Raw genomic sequence first — 26,282 nt, forward strand, 5'->3', positions numbered from 1 at the left:
GCCGTGCTAGCAAGCTAGGTGGAGAGGGTTAGCACTGGCTCCCACAAGTGTCTGGCCATTGAGGCTGGAAAAGGGAAAAGAAAAGATGCCTGCCAGCACTTTTTTCCTGGACAAGTCTCCTGAGGATTCCTGCCGCTCCTGTGCACACTCTGTGAATAATTGTCCTTCACGTGTACTCCAGGCACTTTCCAAACTGCTGTTTCCCTGCCGTTTTGGCAACTTGTTTACTGTGCTGGTTCTTTCGGGGCAGGGACCCTGCTTTCTGTTGCCCTCAGGCCCTCTTGGAGTTAAGCCCACTGACATCTAAAGTCCCTGGACCCAAGTCCAGCTGATTTTAAAACCTTGCCGAGGTAAGCCTCATTGGTTTTCCAAGCCAAATGGTGCAGGTTCTTGTTTGCCCTGTGCAGCCCCCCGGTGCTGGGGGGCCTGGTGTGGGGTCTGGTCTTCCTGCTGCTTCTCCCGGCCAGCGGTGTCCCTCCTGATTGCGATTGATCTCACAGGAGATGGGATTCCCAACCATGTCTCCACGCCTCCTCCCCTTTCCAGTGCGGGCTCTTCTCTACCATGAAAGGTGGAAGGCTTGCTCTGAGTCTTCAGGATGGTTTCAGAGGTCGTTGTAAAATGTAGGTGTTATCTTAGTGTGTCCCCTGGATGAGGTGGTTTCAGGATCCTCCCGACCCCCTGACATACTTTGGATCTGCACTCTCCATTTTGCCATCCCAGATGGAATTTAAATAATAATTACCATCCACAACAGAGTTAGAATCAAAGAGGATGGAGATTTAAATTACTCGCCAGCTTATAAAACACATCCAGGAGGACACATGACCAGAAGTGAGATGTGCCTGATTTGAAAATTATGGTTTCTAAAATAATTAAAATATTCAGTAGGAAATACTAACCTATATTTAAAAAATTTTACAGTAGCAGTTGGAATGTTAAATTTTAGATGACTATCTATTATACCAAGTTTAATAAATATGTGTTTATATTAGTAAATATTATGACATATCAGCATTTATATACAATCATATTAATCTTTCATTTTTAAGGAAGTCATAGGGATTGCCAATTCTTTCAGTGTTATGGAGGAAAGGTGAATAAAATATAATGTGTCCCAATCTATTCCAAATACTGGTACAGAATGTGTGGAAAACAAAAAGTCATAAATAAGAAGATTAAAACACGTTAGCTCCTAAGGAATAAACCAGAGAAATAATTGCAACAATTAACATTTCAGTGGGGTTATTTGTATCTCAAAGATAAACTTAAGAGTCCTCCAGTCCTCTTTGTGTATATGGTATCATTTTACTTTATTTTTTTGTAGTGTTTTAATTCTTAGTTTTTGACAACAACAAAAAAACCACTCTGTTCCTTTTCTAGGCGGATGAGAAAAAAGAGAGCCAGGAGCTGGTCATCTCACTGGCTAGGTGAGAGGAGGTCTGACTGTGAAAGAGACTTCCTATGCTAAATCCCGGAGGCTTAGAGGTATTACCATGTCAGTACAGAATAGCCACAGAAGCCTTTCTTAAAAATCAACCCAAACACATTTCCTTTATCCTTTCAGAATAGCTTCTCCCTACTGTTGCTTTCCTCGGATGCGAAAAGAAAGCTGAATGAATTGAATATGAATTGATTTGATTATGGATATTTTCATAGACACTGTGACTAATAGAATTATTTTCCTTTTTCTCTTGGCATTTTTGTTGTTGTTTCTTGTGAACAATTAACCTTTAGGACTTCCAGCCTCAAACAAAGAGTGACAGAGCTAGTCAGTCGCAGGATTCCTTGGAGCCTCCATCTCCACAGCCAACCCCCTCACCTACTGCTGTCCCCCAGGCCAATTTTTTGAGTAGGGGGAAAAAAGCAATAAGGTGCTACCCGCATCTGTGATAGATCTATTGCTCTTAATGCTGAGGCTTTGGTCGTCCTGACTCTTTGAGAAGGAGCAGGCAGCTTTTATCTCCAGATCGTGCCTCTTCACATAGGAGTAAGCGCATTGGGGCTGGGGGACTCACCAACTGTGTATCCCAAACCCAATGATGATAGAAGGGAAGGAAATCGAACTGTCCAAAAAAGCATCCTGGTGGAGGTAGAGAAAGAACCATCCAGGGATAGTTTGCCTCCATCCTCTCCTCCAAAGGTAATTCATTTATTAATAGCAACCGTAGGTGCCCTTGCAGATCAAAACAGGTCTCCCTCAGGAGCCTGGGCTGGCTTTTATGAGCCAACGAAATGCAAATCAAGTTAAATAGGGAGACATAGGAAATAATATTTTCTTTCAGAAACTAGATTGAAATTGGATTCCTGTGCATGTTTACATGTGGACTTGAGATTGACTTGTGTTGCTGTTGCCTGCTTAAAGAAGTTACGAGAAGCTTGAAGCCATTCCTCTCTCTCTGTGGCTTATTATCGCTTTCACGTTTTCTTCCACCTGTAAACCTTCTATTCTAATTAGAACAAATCAGGGACAATATTTCAAATAAATGAGGGGCTTGGAAGGTCAGGTCAAAGATGATACAGTAGAGCCACATTCGGAAGAAGCAGACATTAACTCAGAAGTCAGAATGGTACCTTTATGCAGCAGCCTGTAAATTAGGAGAAGGAGACCACATCTTTTTTTTTTTTTCTTTATTTATCATTGATTCACTGGCTTTTAGCACAATGCCTGGCATATAATCTGTGCTCAAATATTACTAGAAATCATGCAACAATGTGCTATAAATGTCTTAATACAGATGTTCACTCTGGCCCCAAGGACAACATGATGCATTGCCCTGTATAGTTGTTTACTTTAAATTTAAGAAGTGAAACACAGCATCAGTGTAATTAGGACAAGATAAGGTAAAAAGAAATCGACTTGATATATACAAGGAAGGCAAAGGGGATAAGACCCTAAAGGTCAATGTTTGCAAAGATAGGAATTGCCGTAAGAATGCTATTAGGGATGAGACTTCATAAGCTATTCTGGGTTCTATTAATTACTATTCTGGGATCTCTACAGAGTAACAAGTTGTCAAAAAATAGCCTGGCTTTCTGGAAACAACAGGGCAGTCTAGGACAGAGTTTTAGTAAGAGGTTACCCAATGAAGGAGGACATGGGTAAGACTGTAACAAATATGAAAAAAAGAAAGGATGCCAAAAAGTGAACCTTCAAAGGAACAAGGATGATGTCTAAATGTTTGATCAGTCATAGGAAATTCACAAGGGAGGAAAATTGTCTTTTAAGTAAAAATTTAGGATTGGTAATGATCTCCTGGGACATTTCATAGAATCGATTTTAATTTGTTAGTTCTACAAATAGAGAAACAAGCACTCACTAGAGCAACTTTATTTGCCCTAAAAGGGCAAACGTAAGTAAATCTGAATTAGATTGTTTATGTGAAATACTGCTTATAAGTAGATTCTTTTTTGCCCAAGATCAGCTGAAAGCCTGAAGAAGATGGCTGGAACTTGTTAATTTTGAAACCGAAGAGCAATGTAAAGCCAGAAGAAATGGTAACTCAGGGGAAAACATAATTCTCAATGTCAGGAAAGGCAGACAGTCCATCTGGCCAATGAGTTAGACAAGTAGGCTGGTAATTAATCCAGATAGCAACTAGAACAAACCTCGATTCCCTTCATGTCACAGCAATGAACTGAATTCTAGGTATACGGTTAACTGATTGATATTCAAGTTCAAAAAAGGCCATATACCTTGCTAGGTTACCGTTTCCATGCGGGACTGACCTTTATCATTAGTTACGAATCTGAAACAAAGCAAGTGTCATATGTACTAAAGCATGTGTGTACAGTGGGTCCCACCCTATATTTACTTATTTTCTGAAATATGAGCATATGTAACATGTAAATATGATCTTATACTTTATAACGGACTCTTCTTGTGGACCACCAGAGTCAACATTTTAAAAGAAATGATAGAAATTTCTTAAAACTCCTACCTATCCCTGAGAATGGTCCAGAGCTCTCCTCCCAGGCACACTTCCATCAACATGTACAAATATTTGCTGTCCTTAAACGTTCTGTACAATCTGGGAATTGAAAACAAGAAAACAAGGGTTATCAACATTGTTGTCCTTGAAAAGAATGTACATGTTTTAAGTGCTCAGATTTACGGTCTGATACTTGATTTACCAAGCTTGAAATGGCATTAAAGGAAAGAGAGGGACCTGTTTGTAAATAGAGGAAAAGAAGGCAACAGGCTCCCGAGAAGTGTGTGGTGTAGAGCTAGTCTGTCCTAGACAATGAGTGCATGAGTTCTAAGGATTATGGACCAAAGTGGCTTCTTGGGGTCCCAGTATGGCTGCTATTTAGAGCATATGGACTCTTGAGCTATACTGAGTGGGGATAAACATTCAGTCTATCTGCATATAAAATAGATATACTTCACAACATAGACGTGTATGAAATTCCCGTGCTGTTCCTTAAATTCACCTTTGGCCCCGTTTTTAAATGCCCCTGAGAAATTAACTGGAACAGGTTTTATTTATTTATTTTGTATCGAAGACCTCCTAATTATCCACTTATCAATGCTCTGAAAATATGGAGGTGGGATAGTCCTTTCATTTTTTTTAATCTTCCCCAAATTAAAAAAAAATTACATATTATTATTCAAATAATTAAATAGAGGATAGTTATGTATTTTGTCTTTCAAGCTCCAGAAATCTACAGAGGGTTTTGGAGTCACAGAGTGCATCAAAAACCGAGATCCCTCCTTTGCGAAAAGCATGCTCTTTTCACAAGTCTGATTCTTTAAAAAATAAATAAATAAATAAAGGACAGACTCAAACTTCAAGTTTTTTTTTTTTTTTTAAGCCTAACAAAACTTTCTCTTAAAATCAGATTTAAGAACATGTTTCCTGGGTGCAGGAAGTGTGTGCTGGTGAGCAGGGGTGGTGGCGGGTTTGGTGACTGACTTTCCAGGGGAAGTGGAATCAGCATCCCTGAGGGTGCGGAGTCTGTACCTCACTATGAAGTCGGAATGCGCCCCCTGCATGATCTGCTTCTCCGAGCGGATGTGCTCCTGCTGCCTCGTATCCACGATGTGGCGTTTCTTGAGAATCTTCATGGCGAAGGTTTTGGATTCTTCACTTTTCAACTGGACCTTCAAGAAAAACACAGAAAATAAGTGAGGAAAGAGCCCACAGCATTAATGTAACAGAATGCCTTCTCGTCCCCAAATTACCCAGTGCATGAGCACTGCAGGGACGCCCTCCCCATCTCAGATGCCACCTGAGCGACACAGTTTGTGATCACCGGAGCCGGGAGAAATCCAGGTCTGTGACCCTCATCCATGTTCCTTCCCGTGGACCAGATAAGAGTGTAACCAGAGGCTCAATTAGTGTGGTGCCCGCTGGGATAGAGAGAGGGCAAGTGTGTTGGATTCTCACTGTGTTATTTCATTTCCTACCACATAGTGTGTTTGAGCGTAATTTATAGTTTCTCTTCTGCAATCAAAAAAGCATAAAAATGAAATTCTGTTTGCCTTCCAGCACTTGTGGTAGAGGTAGGATCCTATGACCTGAGCCGAGACCAAGAGCTGGAGGCTTCACTGAATCCCCCCCACCCCACCCCAGGCACCCCTCAACAAGGTGACTTGTGAGGAGATGAAGAGATGTGGGTGATGGGACTAATCACGTAATAGCAATATCAACATTTTCTAGCCCTGTTGAGCCACAAACAATCTTCAAGCCTGCATTATGTGGAACACATGAAAGCCTCAGGGAGACGACCTGACAAACCATTTCTGCTTTTCAGCTGAAGGATCACTGTCCCCTGGAGTTGTGAATTGTTTACTGTGTAGCGCAATTCCTAAGTGTGTCGTTCACGCACAAGTGTACAGACTGAATGCCATCCGAGAGGACATTCACAGGGCGGGTGTTTGGGTGAGAACACAAGGACACTTCACACCAACGGGCCTCAGGGTATGGGCAGCGTCTGTAAATCTCTATGACAGGTTATAGAGAAAAATGATATTTGAATTTGCTTTAAGCAGCCAAGGGCCCTCTACGCAGTCTGTGAAACTCTTTAGGACGACAGAGGAGTGGGATTCAACTGGATCCAGTGATCGTGCGTAATGAAACACAAAATGTGGACACCCATTTCTAAAAGAAATGTGGACAGTCAGCCTGAAAAATAAGCCGTATCACAGGGCTAAAGACCAGCGAAGAAATGAAGTCATGTTCTCTCTGGAGCCTTACTGTAATGATCTCAGTCTCTTAGGTGGTTTACACACCCGATGGAAAACGTGTCCATTATCTTCGCCGTGATAGTGACCTACATTTTTATTTGTACATAGGGTGGGAGGAAAAAACTCTGAGTTGGGGTCACAGGTCTGGACTTCAACCCTGAATTCGCTGAGTTGCTTCTCTGCTCTGAGCCCCAGTTCTTGCTGAAGAGTACACTGTATGGAGTTATCTCGACCTGAAGTGAGAAAGTGCCATGGGGTGGGAAACGGCCCCTATTTTCTCTGCTGGACCCCTGCCCCAGCCAGCAGGCTCTGCCGGATATCATAGGACAGCTGTCTGCAAAACTAAGGCAGACCCCTCTCTCCTCTGCTCAAAACACTGGAGTGCCTTTGCATCTCACTCCTAGGAAAGACAAAGCTGTCACAGCGGCTACAAGGTCCTAAACCATCTGGATCCCAGCTACCCGCTAACTCACTCAGCTGAGGCCACGCCCACCCCCTTGCTCCCCTTCCTGGAATACACTGCAAACATGTGCCTCAGTCTGTCTGCTTGTCTTTTCGGCCCAAATATTTTCCCACAGATATTCCCAGGAGTCCCCCTCTCAGTTCCCGAAGCTCTTTGCTCAAATGTTTCCTCATCGGCATGTCCTCACCCCAGACTCTGTAAAAGAAACGGCCCTGCCTCTCCCCTCCCTGCTTGCCTGTTCTCTCCAGCTCTATCACAAACTCCTACACAGAACAGTTTTCATTACTTGTTCAGCTCCTGTCTCCTTTCCCTCATCTGTAAGCGACCTGCAATGTGGGATCTTTTGACTCACTATCCCTGACACAGAGTAAATGCCTATTAGGTATTTGCTGACTTCATGAATCAAAGAGAGAACGTGGGGAACCATGACGATTGATCACTGGCAAAGCCACGACGGCACTGGGGTCTCGGCTCCACACTGTGCATCTCTTACCTTCCCAGGACAAAAATGAGGGAAGCTATGAGGACAAGCATGGGGTATTTGGTCTTTGCCTTTTGTCCCAAAGCACCCTTAATTAGGCATGGAAGGGAAGAAACGATTTCTACGTGTCAACACTGCATAGACACTATCCATGGCCAAATAACCACGCGATTCAGTTTCCAGTTCTCAGTTTATGTTTTTACAAGATGCTTTCTTAACCCAGCCATTTCCTTGATCAACATTCCCAACCACGGAGACTACTAGGTTAATAAGATCATCTCTACGACAATGTCCAGTTGGCTGCCAATGAGCTCTTGGGGTCTGTCCCCTCTTGAGACCACGGCCATTTGTTTGCGACCCATCTCCTTGCCTACCCTGCTCCTGAGTTCCCTTCCAGTGAACACACTCCACAATTCCATGAATATTGCCCATTTTTGTTCTCAGCAGCGCATCACCGTTATACCCACACCCAGATATTTATTTCACCACAGCCAGGACAGGAGATAAAATCATGCACTTATTTAGTTATTTCTTTAATAGTTTTGAACTGTAGATTAGGGAGAGTCTATGCAGGGAAATAAACGAAGCCCTCAGTAATGTCAGAGAGAAACGGGAATTAGCATTTGTGGAACACAGACATGCTGGGCACATCCCTATGTATTATTTTCAGTCACGACATCAACTCTTAAGGGTGGGAGGAACAGAAGTTTGTTGTGTTTTTACAAAGACTTCATCATCACTAATAATAATAGCTAATAGTAATAAAGCTCCCATTGTCAGGAATAGCAAAGTGAGTAAGTTTTCTCCCTTAATCTTCTAGGCACCCTTTTGAGGGACTGTTGTCATCCCCATGTTTCAGAGGAGCTAACTGAGAATTACCAGAGAGGGTCCTATCTTGCCCAGGGCCACAGAGCTGTCAAGTCGCAGGACTGGGTTTGTGCTCCCACGCTATTGGTAGTAAGTGCTGTTTCCCTTCAGCTGCATAGAAAACTGATGGCAGAGTGATTGATGCCTTACAAATGAGAGTTTAATGGAACTGGCCTCCTCAGACTTCACGAGAAAAGCTGAACTGTGCGCTACATGCCGCGAAGCTTCCCCCATATGCTGGAAATGCCAGAGCCCCACTGTCCTACCCCAGGATCTGGGGTACCTGAGTGATGGCTTCTCCTTGTGGAATTCAAAGACTTGAAGTGAGAGGGGAGGACCTGGTGCTAACAGCTGGTGGATGGCAGGGGCTGCTTCTAAAGAGTAGTACGCATGCAAACGCCACCGGGATGACTGGGGTCAGCCTCATCAGCTGCTAATGTAATGATCATTAGTTATAAGCAGTTTACAGAGTCCAACAGCTCACCTGCGGAGGCTTTCTGTTCAGTTTGCCAACTGAAACTATAGTTTCAGTTTCCACTTTGCTTGGGTGGAAACCGTCCCACCGTCTGGAACCACTGTCCTTTGCATTCTGTAAAGACCTGTATAGTTCCTTAAAGGAAAGCCTTTCTATTTTAAACTAGAAGGACACAGGACTCCCAGGATCCTGGCTCATAACTGAGAAGTCAGACAGCCCGAGGACTCCTGCTGGAGCTAATTCAACAAACACAGTCACTTCTGCTGCAGCTGATTCTCTTAAAAATACACTCCTGATTAACCAACATGTCAAACTCTTAGATTGTCTCTAATGGCAAAATTTGGAAACAATCTAAATGTCCATGCAGAAAAGTGTGGAAAAATAAATGATCATATGACCATGCGAAGCAGCTATAAAAACTAGGACGTAAAATGATGACTTAGCAAAGGGGAAAAAAAAAAAAAGGAGAGGGAGACAAAGCAAGAGAGAGACTCTTAAGTCTAGAGAACTGACGGTCACCAGAGGGGAGGTGGTGGGGCCTGGGGGATGAAGGAGGGCACCTGCCGTGATGAGCACAGGGTGATGTGTGGAGTTGCTAAATCACTCCACTGTACACCTGACACTAATATTACACCATATGTTAACTAACGGGAAGCAAGTGTCATTCTTTTCTTTTTTAAAGATTTCATTTATTTATTTGACAGAGAGAGAGAGATCACAAGTAAGCAGAGCAGCAGGCAGCGAGAGAGGGGGAAGCAGGCGCCCCACTGAGCAGAGAGCTCAATGCGGGGCTCGATCCCAGGACCCTGAGATCATGACCTGAGCCAAAGGCACTGAGCCACCCAGGCGCCCCAAGTGTCATTCTAAGTCTATTTTTTATTATGGAAAAACAGCCCTCCAAATTTATATACACACAGATAATATATGTATATATTATATATACATATTTACATATAAGAATACAGGATACAATCCAGCATACATTTTATGATCCCATAAATAATGTTTGTATGTATGTATATATCTATATCTAAAATCTAGGATGAGACAATCAGAAATGTGTTTCCCAATATGTTAATAATGGTGTTCCCTTAGGGAAATTTTCAGTTCTACTTCTTTTCGCTTTTTTGAGTTGCTTAACTTTTGTACAATTAGCATACATCCCTGTTTTGATGGGTAAACACAGTGATATTCAGGGAAAATAAATTTTGAAGTCTCTCTTAAATTGTATTACCTATGTATTAGTATCTGGCTCTCTTTAAGGATTCCGGGTCAGTGGGCATCACTCTGCTAGAGTTTCATGAATGCAAAGACCTTGAGAGGTTGTATATAGCATAACAATCTATTCGAGTTTGGACTGAACCACACTATTCAGCTCCTTAAAGGACCTGCCAAATTCTTTTGTTCAGTATGAACTCTCAGGGTAAGTTATAGCAGTTTGTACTTACTAGGCCTACACTATTAGGTTTTATTATGAAAGTGCTTTCGCAAGACGAATCATGAAAATTTTTAAGGTGAAATGTAGTTTGCTTTATATTTTTCCAGTTGGCCAAATGAATTATCCTAAGTCTGCTTCTGTCAAATTGAGATAATGATGATTTCGAAATCGGCTCATGCCAGTTCCGAGCCTTCCCAGCCTAGTTGGGTCGGTATGCCCCCCAGCTCTGTCTTCCCTTGCAGACTTTCCCCCCACCACTGTAGCACGCCGACGAGGGTGCTGGTTGACAGCGTGAGCTCTGAAATGTGACTACTTTTGTTTAAATCTCAACCATTTTTTGGCTTGTGATCTGGGACACATTACTGACACCCTGCCTCTCTCCTTATCCATAACATTGAGGTTAATTCTCAGTTTACTTGGAAAGACGAAATAAAAGGGCTCACATATCAAACCCAGTGTTGGGAACAGAACCCCCATTCAGTGCGTATCAGTGACTTTTAATCTTAGGTGCTTCCATAGGTCATGGTCCCTTTAGGCCCAAGCAAAATATGACCCAGCACGGGCCGCTGTCACTTTATGCCTGTTCCTATCCCCACTCACCGGTCTCAGTCCTACCAACAGCACAGGTAAAGGGCCCAGAAGCTACTTTAAAAAGACTGCCGACCCTTGCATCACACTAGTTTTACTCTCAAAATTCCCAGAAACGGAAAAAGAACAAGAAAAGGCTAATACTTCAAGTCTTCCTCTTATTTCTCAGAAACCAAGCTTTGCATTATATCGGAAACTAGAATTTGCAAACGTTTCACTAGTAGGAAGATGCTACTTCCTTCTGGAGCACTGTGTTGCAATTTGAACAAAGGCCTCCTCAGGCGGAGAGAACTGTTATCTGGGTTCATACTGAACTAGAGCTTCAATTGCACGGGTAGGAAATACAGACAGTGAGGGAAAACGAAGCGCAGCATAAGAAAACTCACAGCAGAAGACTCATGCTTAGAAGGTGGGCGAGTAGTTGTTGCAGCTGGGATGGGATTGGACGAGACCTGATGAAGGACATGGGGTGCTCACGCCAGTGATCGGATTGTGGTGTTCAGCGTTGTGGGATGTAAATCATACCTCGACAAGGCTTTTAAAAGCATTTTTTTTTTAAAGGAAAAAACCAGGCAATATGTCTATCTTCTAATAAGAGATCTACTCTGGGATATATTTTTGATTTCTATTTTAAGGAATGAAATGTTAGAAATAGACATCTATGTTCATCATTCCCCCTTTAGTAAAAGTTCCCCAGTTAGCCAAAACTGTATTTCATTTTTATTCCAGTATCTGTCAATGATGAACATTTTTATAAAAAATTTGATCCTTTTTTAGGACTTCAGTGTTGTAATTAAATGTCTTAAAAATTTTAAAAAGGCCTCACTCCCTCCCCCCTCTCAAAGTAGGATCATGACTTATTTTCAGCAAAATATACATTTTAGTACAAAATTGTTTCATCAAAATAATAGGTGATTGCTGGGTAATGTCTTTAGTGTCTTCATAATGTACAACTGAAATCAGATGTGACCTCATATAGTCTCCTAGAGCCCTTTCCTCACTTTTAAAAGGGGAATAAAACCACCTTATAAGCACAGATATTATAAGAGCAAATCCGATAGTGTCTGTGAAAATAGCTGGAAAGTTTACAAGTGCTACCCAAGAACAGTTACCATTACCACCATGACCTCCAAGATATGTGAGAGCACTGATGAAAGTGGAGTGGACACTCGTAAACAGTGCTTTACTCTTACTGTTCATCATCAAATCTGTGTTTTAAGTAGTTGTCCCAGCCCACTGAAGGAAAAAATGAACAGGAAGTTTGTCTGATTTTCAGGAAGTTCTACTTTCACAGAGAAGGAAAAACCAGTGTTATCCCCTCAACTCAAATAACTTCTTGGGCAGGACAAACCCCTGTGCTCACACATTGCAAAGTTACTCCAGTCATGAAAGAAAGCAAAAATTTTCAAGTGCACAGAAAACTCCCATTCCACACAGAAGTACTGGATTGTATTCTTCAAAGTTCCCTAACCAAAAATAGGCTAGTCCATCTCGGAGAATTACTTTTCTCTGTAACAGTATTATAGTTTCAGGCGAACACTACTACAGTCAGGATAGAAAACCCCGGGGGTTAAAACTTCTTTTCTCACTGGTTGCTCCGAGTCTTCTCCCTCACCTCTCTCTGCACAATAACCTTAGAAGCTTTCCTTTCCTCAGTCAGCATCCAAAACTTAAGAATGAATCACGGCATCTCGTTTGTTCCAAAGGATGCGCAGGAGAGGGGAGCATAAGGGACTTGTCACAGCCCGTGTGACACACAGCCAGCTGACGCACAGAACCGAAAGGATGGATTATGATTTTAAACAGATGCCAGAGTTGAAAAGCTTTTCAGACAGGAGGAATGGAAGCATGGCACCATGACACAATTTTATGGCAAGGATTTGATGTGAAAAACTTATTTCATCGATGACCACTAAGTGGTTTATATATACCATTCAGAGCGAAGGCACATAGAAAAAAAGAGCTTATTTTGTCTCTGCATTTTCCTCTGCCATTTGTATAAGTGACAATCAAGAGAGGGTCTGGTCTTTTCTTTCGTTTCCCTTCCCATGTTCACCTCAACCCCTCATCAAAAGTGTCAATTCCATTTGCTTTTTCACTTGCCTTCAGATTAAAATTCAGTTCTATAGCAGGAAATATCTGTATTATTAAATTCAAATTGATCAAAACCCAGTAAGACTATTTTCACAGAGGAGATAGTTTTCAAAAAAGACATTGAACTTTCAGTTTGGAGGAAGATCAGGAAAGGAACATCATACTTTTCTATTTTTAATTGCAACATGAATAAACAGTTGGACTATTTTATACAGATCACCTGGAAATCAAAGAATACTTGTGATTTCTCTTATTAAGGAATTAGCACTGATTCATTTTGACTCAAAAGTCTCCTTATACTGAATCAAAATGGTTTACTGAAATGTGCAATTTACATGTACCCTTTCTCTTCCATTACAGTCATGCAAAGTAAACCTTACTTCACTTTGTAGTGATTATTAAAATTGACATGATAAACTTTAAATTATTTTCTTTCATCACCAGCACAAAAACAGACACAAAGATCAACAGAATAGAATAGATGGCCTAGAAATAAACCCACGCTTATGTGGTTAAATTAATCTATCACAAAGGAGACAAGAATGAATATACAGTGGGGAAAAGACCTTCTATTCAACAAATGGTGCTGGGAAAATTTGACAGCCACGTGCAAAAGAATGAAACTGGAAAACTTCCGTACACCACACACAAAAATAAACTCAAAATGGATCAAAGGCCTAAAATGAGATGTGAAACCATAAAAGTCCTAAAAGAAACACAGGCAGTAATCTCTTTGACATCACCCTCAGCGATATTTTTCTAGATATGTCTCCAGAGGCAAGAGAAACAAAAGCAAAAAGAAACTATTGGGACTTGACCAAAATGAACAGCTTTTGCCTGGCAAAGCAAACCATCAACAAAAGGCAACCTACAGAATGGGAGAAGATGTTTGCAAAGGACATATCTGATAAAAGGTTACTATCGAAGATATATAAAGAACCTATCCAATGCAATATCAAAAACCAATTTAAAAAAAAAGGGCAGAAGAGTTAAACATGTTTCAAAAGAAGACATAGAGTGACCAGTAGGCACATGACAAAATGTGTGGAATCACTACTCAAAATACAAATATAAAACTACAGTGAGATACCACCTCACACCTGTCGGAGTGGTTAAAATCAACAATTCCAGAAACATCAAGTGTTGGTGAGAATGTGGATAAAAAGGAACTGTCACTCAGTGTTGGTAGGGAAGCAAACTGGTACAGCCCCTGTGGAAAAGAGTATGGAGGTTCCTCATAATGTTCGAAATAGCATGCAAATCCAGTAGTTCTACTACTGAGTACTTACCCAAAGTAAATAAAAAATTAATTCTAAAAGATATATGCACCCCTGTGTTTACTGCATTATTAATAGCCAAGATATGAAAGCAGCCCAAGCGTTCATCGATAGATGAATGGATAAAGATGTGGTGTGTCTCTATGGGTATGTGCGTGCACACACACACACACACACACACACACACACTCTGGAATATTAGTCATAAAAAAGAACGAGATCTTGCTGTTTAGAACAACATAGATCGACCTAAAGGACATTATGCTAAGCAAGATAAATCTGACAGAAAAAGAAAAATACCGTATGATTCTCTTATATTTAGAATCTAAAAAAACAAAACCAGCAAACAACAACAAAACAGACAAACAGAATGAATGTGTGGTTGTCAGAGGGGGGCCGGGTGGGCGGATGGGCAAAAAAAATTTACTTTCCTTATCAAATCATCAAATATTTTCTTGCCCCAACTGATATTTGATTTCTATGCACCATCTCATTCATCTGTATGAAGAAATACTACGTGTAGCAGTTTCCCAACTTGCTTCTGCATTTCTAAATTGATCACGCCAATATTTCACATAATTCTACTTTTCTAATACTTAAAGCACACTTATAACCTGAAATTTCACACAGACGGGAGTTGAGACTCCTAAGTTGACACTTCAATTTCATTTATTGACTCTGTGAAAGCTTAAAGTCAGTTGAAATGAAACAGAATCCCATATTGCAAAATTCAGCTCTGGGAGCTGTGCTCAGGTTTACTCAAGAAAGTGTTTGTATTCTCGTCATACTTTTGAGACATAAGGCCTAAAAAACTTTATGATGTTCCTGTTATATACTGGGAGGATTTTAATCAAACGGCTTAAAATCAGTTCTTAAAGTCTTGATATAGGTGATATTCAAACTTCACCCTGTTATTAAATGAAATAGGATAACTCTTTCCTCCCTGCTTTTGGACTTCACATTTTTCACCAGATCTCCTACAAATATAAATGTACTTCAAATGTAGTTAAGCCCATTCCACACATATTTCGTAATTTTGCCCATGCTCACTTCATCTATGGAAAACAGTCCCGGGAAACATTAAGCTGCTCTGTCCACGGGGATGTGAAATCATCACCACAAAGTGGGTCCCTTGGGTTGAACTTATGTGATCCCTTTTTGGTGCTGGTGGTCTCTCTGTTCTTACTGTGAACTTGCAAGGCATCTGGCTGGTGTTGGGGGCTCAGAACCCAGCCACGCAGCTCCCAGAGCCTGATCTCAGACAGAGCTCGGTGTTCGAGCTAATAGCTGGTGTGTGTCAATGGCAATAGGGGATATTAATATGAAGAACAGAGTATGAATTAGCAAAAATTAAATGTATACCGTTGAGCTACACTGAAACATACAGAATGGCTTTTTCATACCGCCCCCCCCACCGCTGCCAAAAGCAAGAGAAACCATTTCATTTTAAGGACATGGCTATTTTCAACACTCCTAACATATACAAGGGGCCTGTTTTCCCCTCACATGAATGAGATCTCTCTTTGAAAGTGTTTACATGAAATTTTCAGGGACATGGGCTACCTCCTGGCAAAAAGTAGACTACCTTATTCAGAAGAGAAATTATGTTTATTTTTGGGAGCAGCCCCACCTAAAAATAGCCTGTCCAGTCACCTTATATTCTTTGATTTCACAGGTGGAAGCTGAGAGCGGAGTCTATGTTCTTTAGGTTTTCATCACCTGACCTAATGCCACAGATGCCTAGTGCCTTCACGCCTGACCTCCCCCAAGAACAGAACACAGTGATTCCCCGGATGATGGGCTGCCTAAGGCCATTTCTCACCCTTCTTCCATGCAACCCCTGGGAGGGTCTGTCACTTGCTTTGGTGGCCTGTGAAGACATGTAGCCCTCGGTGTTGTAACCTTTGCCTGGAATGGCCTTGCCCAGCTGTTCACTTAAATCCCAATCCCAGGATTCCTAAGCCCCGGCTGGAGTCCCGTGTCTCCTCAGGGCCTCTGTGATCCAATCAGCTCCAAATGGTCTCCCTCCTTCTGAACTACGAAGAACCTTTCTGCATAATTCATAAGTTATACAGTACTAAGGGATTTCATTTGGTCTTCTTCAGATGTGTTATTTTCTTATTTACAAGAAGGCAGAAATTCCTTAAAGGCAGGGATTGCCGCTGCTATTTCTGATTCCACAAAAAATATTGAGGGATTTTATAGAAGATAAATTTTTGCTGAATGTGATGGGCCCATAAATTGTTACAGAAAACATAAGAGTGACCGAAATGTTAACTTTTAGATACACTCTCCTATCACTTATATCTTAACCCTTGCAAAGACATGTCTAGTACCTTCCAGATTTACATGGATATTTCTAGAATAACACATGGTTATGGATGAGAAATGAACATTTTACTGGACCCTAGAGCACTGATTTAAAGTACTTTTAAGGGGGCGCCTGGATGGCTCAGTGGGTTAAAGCCTCTGCTTTCAGCTCAGGTCATGATCCCAGGGTCCTGGGATGGAGCCCCGCATCAGGCTCTCTGCTCTGCAGGGAGCCTGCTTTCCCCTCTCTCTCTGCCTGCTTCTCTGCCTACTTGTGATCTCTGTCTGTCAAATAAATAAATAAAATTAAATACTTTTAAGGAGAAAGAGTCATTCCTATAGAGAGCTGGTATAAAAAATACTTTCCAAGATGTGTAAGCAAGTCATTATTTGCAGTCTGTGCACACTCAACTTGGTTCCAACCACTGTATAAAATATATTCTACAGTAACAAGGTGAATGAATGCACGTCTTTATAAGCATAATGTCAAAGTAGAGACAGACTTGACTCCTGGTGATGCGTACCGAGAAATGATCTTAGGAGACGCCATAGATCTGTACCTGTTAGGCTCAGCTCGTGTCCACTGAATGGGACTGTCATTAGCTACCCAAATAACTCCCTTCGAAATCAATACTATTTATCACCAGAAATACTTGCATCAGCTTATTCTTTTGAAGGAGGCACCTCAAACGAGGGTGACCCTTGGTAATGAGCCCACTAGAGGAACGGAGATGGAAAGCAAGCTTTGAGTTTCCCTGGAGCGCAGAGCCCTCGTTCACCTGGGTGTCAGAGGACAGGAGGCCTTGGGGGACGGCTTCTGCAGGCATCCTGTGCAGTCAGTCACCACGGCCACCCATGGCCGTGCTGCCTGCCATCCCCCAGCTGTTCCGTTTCACTGCCCATGTGGCCTGCCAGGGAAGGTATCGAAATGTTCCCGTCTTCCGTGGGGTTTCCCTTTGCAGTTAAGCTGTTCACCTTTCAGAATAATGACACACAGCTCCGCTGATGGAGCAATGGATTTCTCATTTAATTACTTCCTTAATCACCTCCCAGTCTCCTCTCGCCTTCCACTGGTGGACACAGCCCACCTGTCCGGCCTGCATGGGATGCCCAGTGCCAGCTGGCAAAGATGCCACGACAGGGCTCCCGACCCTGGCCAGCCCTGTGACCCAGTGTGACAGTGCTTGTGTCTTGCCACCACCCTGCCCCTTCCTGTGCTGTCCTCCCTTGCGGGGGGTGGGGGCACAGGAGAAAGGAGAGGGGAACTGTCTGGCCCGTGTGGCAAGAGCCAGACCCTTGCTATGCCCCATTGGGGTTCCATGGCTCAAGGAAGCTGTGGAGGTAGCTGACAGGATTCAGCCAATGGTAATGAACCTAAAGGAAGGAGCTCGAGAGCTTTGTGGGGATTTAATAGAAGCTGTCACTGAGGTCATTCTGAAGACCTCAGGCTCTTTCTCATGGTGAAGAAATTGTACTGTCAGGACTCAGCAGAGCAAGGGAGAAAAAAGGGTAAAATTACTCCATCCTCTTCCTTTTCTCTGGGTAGAGCGAGAATGGTAGTTATCACTAGGATATTTTAATAATAAAAATAGCATCACAACACTGACTGACTTATGGTGTGAGGCATTATTTGGGGGCTTTGACTCATTTAGTCTTTGTAACCTTGTGAGGCTTATATCCTACTGTGAGCCTCATGTTGGAGAATGGGAAACTGAGGCACAGAAGTAAGTGACCTCTGAGGAAATGACCAAGCGTGCCTAGCGGGGAAAAATCTGAATACAGGAGATCTGAGTCCAGAGCTCTAGCTTTTAGCTATGATGTTGTCATGTCTGATTTCTTTTTCCTCCACAGACATTTTACTATGGAAATAAGAACGACAAAAGATTCAGAGAAGGGAGCGCTTCTCTGAAGGTTCAACAGAAGGAGATGTGAGCAGTGGATTATCGCAGTGGTGATTCTAGATTTGGGTCTAATAAAGGTGCTTGAATTCTAGAATTTTCTTTTTTAAACAAAGGTTGTACATGTGACAACATTTGTTTGATGTCACTGCAGTGGCTGTTGTTGGTGTGATAAGAATCTAACCAAAATGATAGAAAAAGTTTCCAGTTGAAAACAAATCAGTAGGGACACCTGGGTGCTCAGTCGGTAAAGCCTCTGCCTTCGGCTCAGGTCATGATCTCAGGGTCCTGGGATCAAGCCCTGCATCAGGCTCCCTGCTCAGTGGGGAGCCTCCTTCTCCCTCTCCCTCTGCTGCTCTCCCTGCTTTCACTAGCTCTCTCTGACAAATAGATAAATGAAATCTTAGAAATAAACAAACAAACACAAAACCAAATCAGTAGTTCTGGGCTTTAAGAGCCTTTTTACTGACTGCATGGTCTTAGGCAACCGATATGCATTAACCGTGATGTCCTTCTAGTAAAAGCAGAGCATGTCTCATTTCCTGCTCCCAGAGTAACTAGAAAGGTAAAATAATGTGCTGGATGTGGACCAATTTGAAGGTCATGGAGCAGGGTTCAAATGCAAGGCCTGATTATTTTAGTAAGGAAGTGGCATCACAATTTTAAAAATATGATTAGTATCAGTTGGTCCGTAAACGAGCCCACGGTAGCTGCATTTTACAGGAGTGTTCTGTAATGCTTTAGGTCATCTCTGTAGATGCCCTAACTCTGTTTTAGGATGCCACCTCCTGCCCAACACTGCAAATGCTGCTCGTACTTTGATTATTGGATTATTAATTCCCATGAGTGTCCTTCCCAGCGGCTGTTTCACCTTAGACTCTGAATGTCCCGGCAGGCAGCTTGCTACATAAATATGTAACAAATGAAATAGGATATAAGCCGGGAAGACAGAGATTATGTCTTCCAGATCTTGATCCCTATATTTTATCCAAGTATGGAGCTCTGGTCTAGGAGGCATTGGATTGCTGGATAAAACCATTAAATATCTAATATCTAAAGCAACCACATCAGCATTGCCAGATTAAAAAGGCTGATTTGTGCAAATCTGTTCTGAAAAGCAAGGATGTCTCAGATGAGAGCAAAAGTAAATCAAGAATGTGACCATAGAGCAATGCGACTAGTTTTCATCTGTGGTGGTAGAATCAATCTCCTTATTCTGCAGTCATACCTTGCAAATTAAGGGGATTACCATCGTGTCTTAGAGTTGTGCTTACTGCTTTAATGAGTGAATCATCTATTAAAAAATGAGTTCTTTTGCTGAAAGTGCTATTATAAACGAAATGTGGTCTTCTGGAAGATAAACAGGCAGCACTGAGCAAATTAAAAATCTCATTCTTCAAAATAAAAAAGAATAGTCAGAAAATATGGTTTCTGCCAGATAACAGGAAAAAGAAAAAAACAAACCCAGTATGGATGACTTCTCAGAGGTAGTAGTTGTGAATAGGACATGTCTGATAGTCAACTCATTAAAATCAGCTCTGCTAAAAGTATTTATGAAACAGAATTAATAGCTCCAGAGCAGATTTCCCATTCATATAAGACCAGTTCTTCAAGCTTCTGGTCTCATCACTGAACAATGATGTGAGTTTCTGTTCTGCGCCAAAATTGCATTCTCCTCTCCAAAAGTTGGCAATGAACTATTTAGTAATAGTCCTGCCTGAGAAATCTTCTGGCATCTAAATTCACCCAAATTGAGATAAACAATAAAAATTTAAGACACGCTAAGAAGACTTTTGCATATAATTATGCAAAGTAACATGAAGCTAATCTGTATAACAAATGATAATAAAACTCCTGAGTCCTACCAGGAAATGGGGTTCAACAACCTCAAATTTAATTCTTCATACCCAATTCAAGAGTTTTATAATCCTATTTTCTATACTTGGGATAAAATTTTAAATGCCATTATAAAATTAAAGTGCCCTATGGTTTTTATCATTTCATTTACCTGATCAACATCATTGCTGAACTAAGGATTGGTAGGTTCAACATATCCATTTTATATACTTGGTACGGTCCTGTGCATACACATATGGGAAATTCAACCATAAATGTCCTGCAGGACTTTTTAATATATCACTCTATAATATTGATAACGATCTTGCACGTATCATTTTCAGAGGAGACTGAAGACTATAATCACAACAGAACAGGGCTCTGCCTGGTCCTCTTCCCACTGTGAAAGGCGAGGGTACTGGCCTGAAGGTGCTCTCTACTGCCCCCTGTCCCAGGTTTGTGGCAATTCACTATTCGCCACGAGGACCGTATGCTAAGGCCGGACTCTCGGCTCTGGCCTCACTGAACACGTACGACAAACAATCACAGAGGAGAGTATTTTTCATACCCAATAGTTAAGAGTCTCAGGCAGTGAGTAAGTGGTAAGAATGGGAGACGGTGAATCGTAGGGCAAGAGCCATCACCTAAATGGCCAGCTCCCACTCAACAGTGAAGACAATCCGGGTATTCTGATTTTCACAAGGGGTTTCTGGGTCAAGGGCAAAAATCACATGACATGAAGATGTGGCTTCAGAGGTTAAAACCACGTGCCTCTTTTCTAATGTATGGCTTGTGCCTAGCGGCCCAATATGGATTTATCATTCCTGCAGGTATCTAATGTTTTTGCAAACTGGACTCCAGTTAAAATTAATTCCTGAGGTGATGGTTTTGGTTAGTCTATAAACATCTGTGTGGAAGAGTAAAATATAATATCCATGAGAAGAAAATTGGGCTGAACTACCCTGACTCTCTCCTGCGATGGAGCTTATACACCTGTGTGTACACACACACACAGAGGTATTTTTGTCTTTTTAAACCACGTTTTACATGGGCACCTTTTATATGCCCACGCTGTGCCGTCCCTAATTTTCTGGTAAGTTGTTTGTGCCTCCTGAAACATTTTGACAGAAGTCTCTAGAAGTTTTCCCCTGTCAACTTGGCATGTAATTCTTCAGCTTGATGTAGTTTCAGTGTATGAGCAATTTTCAGTATCTCAAACATCCTGAGTAAACTCCTCTATTTCATAAAATACCTTACTGGTAACCTAAAGGTCCCCAACTTGATATCCTCGGACCCTTAGGAACCCACAAATTGGTTAATGTAAAATTTTTCTTGGTCAAACAAAACAATAATTTTGCTGTCCAAAGTCTTTACAAAATGATATTTAAGAAACTGTAAGTCATGAAATCAGCCTCTAGGGAGTTCTGTCCACATTTAGTTCTTCATTCAAAAAGGGATGGAAACCCATGCAAGCAGGTAAATAAACGCAGCCGACAATATGCTCTTCCTGGCAGGGACCTCTGCCCCCTGAGCTGTTTATGTGCCCCAACACCCCTGGACAAAGACAACACTGGTAATAAGTCTTCACTACCTCCATGAGCAGTTAGATTTTCTCACAAAGTCAAAGTTCTTGAAAATGAAATCTAACACTGCGTTGACTGGCTGATTTCGGAAGAACAACTTTTCCTAGTCTCCAGATCTGTACTCCAATAGCGGAAAATCCTCACTATGACGCCAGATGTCATGTCAGAGGCAGCCTAACGGATAACATGTCCAAGCAGTGTCACCGGAAGCAGAGTGCCAACTCAACGAAACCCATCATGGCTTGAAATTTTCCTGTCTAGTTATTTTCCTGCCTCATGTTTAGATAAACAGCATTTTTCCTGCCTGTCAAAAGCCAGGAATCCCAGCTGCAGCAGAAATGCACAAACATCCAAACCCAGCACTGGGCTGATCTGGTTTTAGGACAGGGGATTTCTCTCGTCCTCAATGGGAACAGGAACTGTTTACTGCACTGTAGAGGGAGTTCCTAACATACTGTACTGGTGTCTGGTGTCAGGGGTTCCTCCAGGTTCAGCAGAGATGCGGAAATTAATCTGCCTTCTCGAACTGGGGTCATATCCACACCATCTCCCAGTGCAGCAGCTCAGTTACCAGAATACATTTTTTTTTCTGGTCTATGTAACAGATCAGTTCTTAAACTTGTATTTCAAAGGCCCAATATGCTATGCTTCCATTTGGTTTGCACCACATTCATGCAATATGTTGAATGAATAAACTTGCACCAAATGTCCCCATTGTCCTCATTAATACTTAACCTGTGTGTGTGTACACAAATGTGTGTGAAATATTCACACCATATTATCTAATATGGATATATACACACTATATACTATACTATATACTATATATATATATATGTGTGTGTGTATATATATATATATATAGTCACTATAACTTGGTGCTTGCTATGGAATCACAGAATTAACTACAACATTATTTACATTTTCTTAAAGTTTTAAGGCAGTATTAAACATTTTTAATTAAATACAGATAGATTTTACTCATTTATTTACTTCCCTAGTTCTGAGCCATATTCTCTAACTTATCCATGCACCCGATCTACAACCACAAGGATTAAAATGTAAATTTAAATATATATATAAAGGAAATGAAGTATATATACATGTATTACATAGTGTATTATAGTCTGAATGTCTACATATAACATATATACATATCCCATTTCCTCTCTGTATTGAAATTGACATGTAGGTAGGTGTGTGACTAAGTGGATGAGAACTGCTCAGAACTAAGGAAGTTGAGGTCACAGAATACCAGCTGGATAAAAAGCGCTTTATGGCTCCTCGTTAGGTTAATAGGTTTACCTTTCATTTACTAGGAGGAGGTTTTTTTAAAAAAGTAATTTTTTATTTTTTAGTCATCTGTCTACGGGCTACATAGTATATAGCTCACTGTACCTGTTTCAGACTCGGATATGTTGACGTGAAAGCATTTGGTACCGATTCAGGAACCGTAATAAGTAATGATGAGAGACGAGAGAGAAATCTTAATCTAGAGGGAAAAATGTGGGAGAAGGGGACCCCCCTGAGCACGTAAAGGAGAATCACCTACCAGCTCCACTCGTCCGAAGCCTCCGACTCCCAGGGTGTCGATGATGTTGAAGTCAGACAGCTTCAGGTTGGCGAAGAAAGCAGCTTCGGCTTCGTATCTGGATTTTTTGATGCGAAAAAATGGAAATTTCTTAGAGGCGCAAACACGAGAACCACGCACGACCGACGCGGAATGACAGGACTGTGGCTCAGGGTTTACCTGCTCAAATTCCATCTTGCTTCTAGAGTCTGTGTCTCCTCCCAAGCATAAGTGTTTGGTCCCCGTTGTGCAGAATAACCAAGATTTGCACTTGTCTTTCAAAGGAGAGTAAGACAGAGCACCTGGTACCTGCCAGTCACGTGACCGCTACATCCAGCCACTAGATCAAGAGTTACATTTCAGGGCTTTCCTGCGCGTCTTCTTGCGAGCCCGGATTGTTGGGCTGGTTCTTTTTTGGTTTTGTTTGGGGATTGGGGGTTTTGCTTGGTTTGGGTTTTCCCGTTCAGATTTGGGAGGGCAGTTTCTCATGAGTTTCTCTTTTCCGGAGGCTGGCAGTGGCTCCTATCAGAATTTACTAAGAGCAGCAAGATCATTGAGGTCTCTGAAGAGGCATCACAGTCAGGTTTTAGAACAGATCCAAAAAGCAGAGGACTGATGTGCCAATGTCTGAAACGGAGGATTTCGGAAGCATATTCACTTTCCTAAAACGTGTCTCCCCTCCATTTATGTTTACCCACTGCCTCTCAGCTGGTTATCCCAGTGCCTTTATGATTGCCAGTGTCTTACAGGAGTGGTGTGGAGGAGCAAAGATCACGCTCCAAAGTCTAGCTCTGCCCCAGGCACATCTGACACACACAAGCGGCCAAAATAAGCTTCTCCTGATGAGACAAGTGAATATGAGAGGCTTAAAATATCTTCTTATTAAAGGCCCTACTATTTTTAGAAAGGGCAGGAAGGCATAACAGTGAAGATGACCCTCCCTCTCACTCATGTCAGGTCAGCGAGTAATTCAGCTGTCTCCAAACTGAAGTCTCTGGATAGCTCTGTGCAACCCATGACCTTCAGCCAGGCAGTACCCGATGCGGTCTACGCTATAGATAGATATGATGAATGTGCTTAAGAGGATGATCCAAACGCCGCTGGTTTGTCAGTTTCGGGATAGAGTCACCCGCAGGCGTGTGTGGCATTAAGCCGTGTAACATTTTAGCTATTCCTTTGTAATGCAACACAAATTTAGAGTCTCCACTTGGAAGAGACGTGAAACAGCATTCTAGGTGAGGTTTTAGACGTTCTCCCCAAGTTACAAGCCCAGTTGTGGTTTTAAGCAATTCTTGACAGACTCATGAGAGGGTACAAACAACCTCATGTTCATTATTGGCTGGTTCTGAGCCATGCACTCCCTCTAATGAACCTCCATAAACGAGGCTGCTGGCCAATCCTGATGGCGTTGTAGACTTCTCTTGTTAAGCACACAGTCAAAAGATTGGCATAGCGATTCTGGAGATGGTTTACTAGAATGGGACATAAGCAGCAAATGTGCATTTCTAGCATTCCAACTGGTCCACTACTTTGGAAAATTAAAACTCCATCCCATTTAAAGGGCCGGTGGCAGAGTTCACTTCAACAGGTGCTTACAAGGACATCTGTTGGGATCAGACCCTGTCATGGTTTGTATGTGGTCAAGCATTTCTTGGCAGGCTAATCAAATCCTTAATGAGACTGTTTCTGAGTAATATCCTATGTGCTTGCCAGATTTAGAAATCTCAGACACAGCGAGGGTAAACTCTTTCAGATTATTCTGATACCATTTGTATAGTTAATAGAGTGTGGTGTTCTTATAGTTCCTGAAGTTACTCCCAAATCCTTACACTTGGGATCTGTCAAGCTAGGCTAGTAGACTAGTGATCTCCAGCCCTGTGTGCACCCAGAACTACCCGAGCATCGCCCAGAAACCATGTAATGCGGGTCCTACCACAGAGTGAGTGAAGCAGAAATTTTGGGGGGCAGTACCCAACTACCTGTATTTTTTTTAAAGCTCCCTTGGGGATTCTGATGTATAGCAAGCATTGAGAATTATAGCTCCAACTTCTCTGAAAGCCAAGGGAATTCCAGAAACCATGGGAGCATTTTAGGGAGGATTAAAATGGTCCTGGGAAATCAGTAGCTGCCCAGTGAGTCTGGGGGTGATGTATTCATGCTAAGAGGGCTGGGGGCTCTTACAAACTTGTCTGGGCCCCTGCTCTCTGATCCTAGACACCTTGGAATGACCAGTAATGGCTAACAGAGCTTAAAACAAACAAACAAACAAACAAACAAAAAAGGAACATTGCGAAAAAAACAAAAACAGATACAGAATGCAGAAATCACAAGCTTAGCTGTTTTGTGTTTGCTTTTCTACAGCAAAATCCTGACTTTGTTTATACTCACTCTCTGATTAACTACTGATGGTATTTTCATTAATGGGATGGATATATTAACTCTCTTGTTAATAGTAGACATTTTCTCTGTAGCCATTAAAATCCACCTAAACATATATGGCCCCATACACTGAAGGCACAATTACCATTAAAGAAAATATTTCATGTTTTAAAGAAAAGAGGTTGGTAACACTGCCATAGTACTTGCTAATCTTGGTAATTACTTTGCTAATACAGCTTGGTGACTTTTTAAAATACTACCTAGTGGGGTGATTCTAATCTAGCAGTTGGTGAAATACATTCTGAGGGCCCTTCAGATAACTACTACCACTTCTTCTTCTTCTTCTTCTTCTTCTTTTTTTTTTTAAGGTTTTTAAAAAAGCCTTATTTATTTATTTGACAGAGGGAGACCACAAGTAGGCAGAGAGAGGGGGGAAGCAGGCTCCCCACTGAGCAGAAAGCCAGACACAGGGCTTGATCCTAGGACCCTGAGACCATGACCTGAGCTGAAGGCAGAAGGTTTAACCCACTGAGCCACCCAAGAACCCTTCAGATAACATCTTCTTGATGTTCCATTCCATTCTGTGTTGGGGCCTGATTCTCGGAGAGTTCAAACCATGTAGGAATGCTACCATAGCGTGCTTTATTTTTTCTTTCCCACCCAACATGTGAGTTGCTTAATATTTTTCATGCATTTATTTCTCATTTAGATTTCTCTTTACAGACAAGAGTTATATCATAGAGACCCTGTATACTTCTCCTTTTTAAATAACTTCTGTTATTCTGTTATGGTGGAAATCATACCAGGAAGGGACCTCTGTAAAAAAGTTAAAC

General features: G+C 41.8%; 1 protein-coding gene across 4 annotated transcripts in view; it reads right to left on the bottom strand.

Annotated features, from left to right (window-relative positions):
* PRKG1 (protein kinase cGMP-dependent 1) overlaps window positions 1-26,282 on the bottom strand; it is a 1,235,433-nt gene that overhangs the window by 19,263 nt on the left and 1,189,888 nt on the right. For 3 of the 4 annotated variants that reach the window (XM_032883001.1, XM_032883000.1, XM_032883002.1), the window contains 3 exons: window positions 23,053-23,149; window positions 4,965-5,104; window positions 3,942-4,031 (listed from right to left, as the gene is read on the bottom strand). In XM_032883001.1, the coding sequence (XP_032738892.1) occupies window positions 3,942-4,031; window positions 4,965-5,104; window positions 23,053-23,149 (327 nt within the window). Of the gene's footprint in view, window positions 1-3,941; window positions 4,032-4,964; window positions 5,105-23,052; window positions 23,150-23,250; window positions 23,341-26,282 lie in introns of those variants that run through there. The other variant, XM_032883003.1, reaches the window with a different exon arrangement.

The sequence above is a fragment of the Lontra canadensis genome, unplaced genomic scaffold, assembly GCF_010015895.1.
Source record: "Lontra canadensis isolate GAN:19392208 unplaced genomic scaffold, GSC_riverotter_1.0 scaffold85, whole genome shotgun sequence".
NCBI classification, from domain to species: domain Eukaryota; kingdom Metazoa; phylum Chordata; class Mammalia; order Carnivora; family Mustelidae; genus Lontra; species Lontra canadensis.